We start from the raw sequence: 5,760 nt of genomic DNA, 5'->3' as shown, positions 1-5,760 counted from the left end.
GTATTTTTACTGCTGTATGTAGATGATATGCTCATCATGGGCAAAGACAAAACAGTGATAAAGGGAATCAAAGACAAGCTTAAAGAGGAATTTGAAATGAAAGAGCTCGGGCATGTTCAAAAGATACTTGGGATAGAAGTGACAAGGAACATAAAAGATGGGATTCTGAATATTAAACAAGCAAGTTATATTCAGAGGGTACTTCAGAGATTCAACATGCAGGATTCAAAGAGTGTTTCAGTACCTCTGGGAGGATAATTTGTACTTTCAAAAGATCAAAGTCCAAAGACAATTGAGGAGACAAAGGAAATGGCAAAAGTCCCTTATGCTATGGCACTAGGGTGTTTAATGTACATCATGGTCAACACTAGACCAGACATAGCACATGCTCTAAGCATTCTTAGCAGGTTTATGTCCAATCCCAGATTAGAGCATTGGAATGCTCTTAAGTGGCTACTTAGATATCTAAAGGGAACTACTGAGATGGGACTGAGATACAAGCAGATGGATCAGAAAGTTACACTTGAAGGTTTTGTAGATGCAGACTATGCAGCAACTAAGGATACAATGAGGTCAACTAATTCATATGTATTCACATCAAATGGAGATTGCATGTGTTGGAAGTCCCAATTACAGTCAGTGGTGTCACTATCAACAACTGAAGATGAGTTCATGGCCACTACCGAAGCATTCACAGAGGCAATTTGGTTACAAGGAATCTTAAAGGAGCTAAAACTTCTCAAAGGCAAAGCTACTGTGTACTCAGATAGTCAATCATCGATTCATCTATGCAAGAACCCAGTTTACCATGAGAAAACCAAGCACATCGATATTAGACTATTCTAGATTAGAGAGAAGATTGAAGAGGAAGTAGTTCAGCTGGAAAAGGTGAAGACAGAAGAAAATCCTGCTGACATTGGTACTAAGGTGCTATCTGTAGGCGAATTCAGGCATTGCTTGGATTTGCTTAACCTTAGTAACTAAGTAAGGGTTTTATGGTCCACTATTGGAGTCAAAGACAACTTTGCTGAAGCTAGGATTTGAAGAAAATAGGTGGAATTTGTGTAGATCTTTCCTACAAATCCTAACTAACCTAACTGTATTAGCTGTCAACTAACTTGGCAGCCTATATATATATATTGTTGTCTTTCATTTTTTAAGGAAGAGGAGATAAGTTGTATTGAGAGAAAGAGAGAATACAGAGAAAGAGAATTTGAGCGTGTGTGTTGTGAGGACTGAGAGAAAAACACAACTGTTAGAAAGTGTTTGGGATTAGAACCTTAGAGAGAGAAAGGTTCTTGGGAGTCCTGAAAGTGCTTATTCTCAACTGTAATTGTATTAAGAGATTGCATCAATTGATGATGATGATAGTTGATCAAACAGGATGTAGGCTAGATTGATATGGTTCGAACTTGTATAAAATTTATGGGTGTTCTTCCTTATATTTTTCTGCATTTAACTTTTGATTACTAACCTTTCCTTATAACTAATCTGATATATTAGTTATTGCAATTGTGTTATGTCATTGTTGATTAAATTATAAGAATCTTGACCATAGAAAACATAAGAGTTTTCCTACAATAGGGTTACTCATGGGTACCATATATCCGTTAGGGTAATACCCGTACCCTACCCACAAAAAATTATAGGGTAAGAGATTAAAATATGGGTAGAGCGTTTTTTATAGGGCAGGGTCGTGGAATAGGCATACCTTACTGGTTGCCATACCTAGCCCCATCTGATGGTAATTAAGCAACCAAAGATAGTCCTATAGACGGTTTTAGCAGCCTCCCATTGATCAAAGACAAGCTTAGCTAGTGCCACCACTTCATCCATCGTATTCCATTTCTGTCTCCAAGCAAGCTCATTATAAGCTTTCCACAAAGCCTAACATAGCATAATAACCTCTACTATTTGCTCCATTTTGGTTGTACAAAAAACCCTATTCAACCGAATGGCAAATCTTTGCCATTCCCCCAACTGCTCTCCCAACGCAGTCTTTCTCTAGCACTGTCTTGCAAAAGAGCATGGCACAAGGCTCTGTTCTATTGTCTCAATTGATAAATGGCAACTTGGACATACATGTTAAACCTCCACATGCTTCAGACACAATTGAATATTGGTTAGAAGACACCCCATTGCAGCCCGCCAAGCGAAGTTCTTCACTTTAGGTGGAATTTATAAATTCCAAAGCTTAAGCCAAAAACCAGAATTAGCATCCTCCCTCCACCTGTCATTGATACATTGTAACAACTTATAAGCTTTTTTAACAGCCAAAAGTTTCCTTCACCCATTGCCAATGATTCGAGTCTGGATTAGAGCTTAAAGGGATACTAAAATAAGTTATTGTTGTTTGTTATAAGTTAAGATATAATGGAGATTAAATCCACCATGGCTTTTTAAGTTTTTTTATTTTATTTTTTACATAATGAGATTTTGAACTTTTCTCGAAATATATGACCTTTTTTTTAATTATAAGTTAATTATATGAGATTAATTATCTTATATTTGTATATAATTATCAAATAATACCATATATTTTAATTAAGTTTAATGTTTTTAGTATTGTATTATTTTTTAGGACAATTTAATCATTTTACCTCAATTATTAAAGGATAAATTCATAATTCAATATATATATATTAATGATATAAATACTTTTGTATTTGATAATTGATTTTTTTTTATTATTGTATGTTTATTTTTTTCAAAGAATATTTTTTATTGTACATTTTCTTTTTTAAAGTTTCATATGGGTTAAGTAACAAGATTCCTTCATGTTTTCTAGATATGAATTAGGTAGCGGGTCACTTGATGGGGGTTATCTTTGCTTTTTGAGATATAATTTTGTCTATGGGTTTAATAACAAGTAACCATCAGGGTAACATGTCACATGCGTTTGTTTTGTGGTAACCTGTTACCTGTATTAATGCAAACATGGGTAACTAGTAATCATGCAATCTAATACTAAGAAAACAGCAACAAATTACTCTGGCTTATGTATTTAATTTAATAGTATTATTATAAATAAGAGTAACCACTTACCATGCATTTTGAAAGTAAGAAAAATGTTTTTTTTTCTCGCTAAATTAGTTACTCTAGCATATGTATTTAATTTCAAGGTAACTGGTTACCATGTTATTGTTAGAAATATATAACATTGGAAGATGATTAGAATCAAAATGACACAATATATATATAAAATTAACAAATAATATTAGATAAGTGAAAGAAAAAGATGAGAAGAGATTACATAACTTATGTAAATCAACATAAAAATAGGAGGTAGAAGATGAAGATATCAAGAACAACACAAGGCTTAAACAATGTTCAAAACCTTTGTCCTAAAGCTATTTCCTCACTTATAAGAACACTTTGAGAATACTCTCTAGAAATGCTTCCAATGATTTATCAAGCCTTCTCTTATACTCATCATAGTGTTCTAAAGATGAGCATGTCATCACAAGTGTTCTACTCTATGTAGTGCGTTTTTTCATATTCACATGTTACATCCAAGTGAGCAAAATCGTTTCCATTTATAGAGTTTTGAGACACCATTTGAATTTCAAATTCCACCAACCTCCTTGGTTGTTACCAATGTTAAATTGGATGTTTATGGAATTAAATGAAAGATTTGTGAGTTACTTGAGGTGTTCCAAACATTCAAATTGGAAAAAATGCAAAATTGGGATTTGGCTGTCAGCGCCCCAGGCCGCGGCCAGGAATATTCTAGGACGCGGCCATGAGTGTTTTGTAACCTCCCAATTTCGCACCTTTTCACAAAAACGTCACAAACCTTTCCCAAATAATTTTATAACCTCCATATACCTAATGACAGTCAAAATCATATCTTCAACAGCCATATTACATCATGACTTATGAAATCCAATTTTAGAAATGTGTAACTCTCATTCTATACATTATTTTGATAATATTTTGGGAGTTACAAAATAGTTACTGATTTTGTAAGATATATAACTCTAAAAAACATATTGCAAACTTGGACACATACATTTGTCCAATTTATTTGTAACTCTCAATATTATATTACAAAGTATGACAAACTCATTTTATCACATTATTTAATCTAACATTATATTATATAAAATAATATAACAGTTATTACAAATATGGATAACCAATTTTCATGCAATCTGAAAGTAAGAAATATGGTAACTTGTTACCACCTTCAAAATTTCAAAATATGTGTTATTTGCAACATAAGAGGAGGACTTCGTGTTGTAGTGGCTTTGTTAAAAACATAAAAGAATCCCAAAACAAATAATAAAGATAACAACATATTTGTTGTGTTTGGTAAAATTTTTGTTTTTGAATTTTTTAAACATAAAAATAGAAATATCATTTTATTTTTGTTTCTTTATTTTTAAAAAATAAAAATATGTTTGGTAACTATTTTTGTTTTTTGTTTTTAAAAACAAAAAATAATAAACGCGTTTGATAACTTTTATTTTTATTTTTTGTTTAACAATATCAGATGTTGCTTTGAAGAAGAGAAAAAAAAAAAGGAAAAAAATGAAAACTGTTTAAAAAAAATTTGAAAGTGAAATTTTTTTATTTTCAAAATTTAATAAATTTTAATTAAAATTTTAAAAATTAATAAATAAAAATAGTGTTATCAAACACATTTTATGTTTATTTTTTAAATTTTTAATTAATTAAATAAAAAATTAGTTTTTTAAGTATTACCAAACAGCCTCATTATTTACAATTGATTAATATCATATCTGACAGAATTTAATACATGTGGTAATGGAAGTCTATATGGCTTCAGCAACAACCCCACAAAACAGACTCTAAAGCGACTCCAAATTAGTCTCCGTCTTATTGCTCCAAAACTGTTAATTAATAAGGAAATAATCACTCGTTAAACATTATATATATAAAAAAAGGGTAGAACTTAATAACTAGTTATAGTATACCAACAAAAAATTCATGAAAATCATGGAATGGAAACTATAATAAGAGATTTGAAATATATGTTGTTGATCATATAGTGTTTAATTTGAATACAATATATTCAAAGGACCTAATTTGATGTTTGGTTGGGGTAGCGGAATAAAAATGAATTAACTTTCATTCCATTTATTTGTTTGATTGTATTTTATGACACATTTGTTAAATTGTAATCAGAATCATAATAAATCAATGAAAAAATAAATGTGAATAAAATATAAAAGAATCAAAATAATTATTTGTATAATGTTGTTAACTAAAATTGGTTAGAAAGGAAATCATAATCATTTTATCTTGTTTGCATAATTAGGAAATGGAACATAATGCTAACATTGACTAAATTATTCTTTTAATTAAAAAAAAAATTAAAGTATTATTTTGGCAATATAGATTTTTAAAGGACAAAATTGTATTTTGATTTTTAACTTTTAAAAAATAAAATAAAAGAAAGAGAAATCATTGAGACATGTTGACTATTCATCAATGAGAATTATATGTGATGTAATCATTCTCATTCATTTGTTTATTTTTATTTAGTAATAAGAATACTAGATGGGGTTCACATAAATTTGTGAGAAAATAATAAGAATACTTCTCCTCTCATTTTCTTAAGTAATGTCATTACTACTAATAAATTTTTATTTATTTTATTTTTATTATAAAAATCTAAAAGACAAATTTACCCTAAAAAATATTATCTTTAAATGAATATACATGAGATAGAATTAGAGAGGGAAGAACAAGAGAGTGAGTGGCTAAGAAATGATTAGACTATCTAAATTTTCA

The 5,760-nt window shown here is 30.0% G+C and overlaps 1 protein-coding gene across 1 annotated transcript; it reads left to right on the top strand.

The window, feature by feature from the left end:
• The first annotated feature begins 309 nt into the window (after positions 1-309).
• On the top strand, positions 310-846 carry LOC133814312 (secreted RxLR effector protein 161-like). Its single transcript, XM_062247294.1, has one exon. It carries the CDS (start codon positions 310-312, stop codon positions 844-846), a length of 537 nt encoding a protein of 178 aa, XP_062103278.1.
• Positions 847-5,760: the final 4,914 nt, after the last annotated feature.

This window comes from Humulus lupulus, chromosome 1 (genome assembly GCF_963169125.1).
Source record: "Humulus lupulus chromosome 1, drHumLupu1.1, whole genome shotgun sequence".
NCBI lineage: Eukaryota > Viridiplantae > Streptophyta > Magnoliopsida > Rosales > Cannabaceae > Humulus > Humulus lupulus.
Note: the sequence above shows the minus strand (reverse complement) of the source record. Positions and strands in the feature narration are given on the sequence as shown.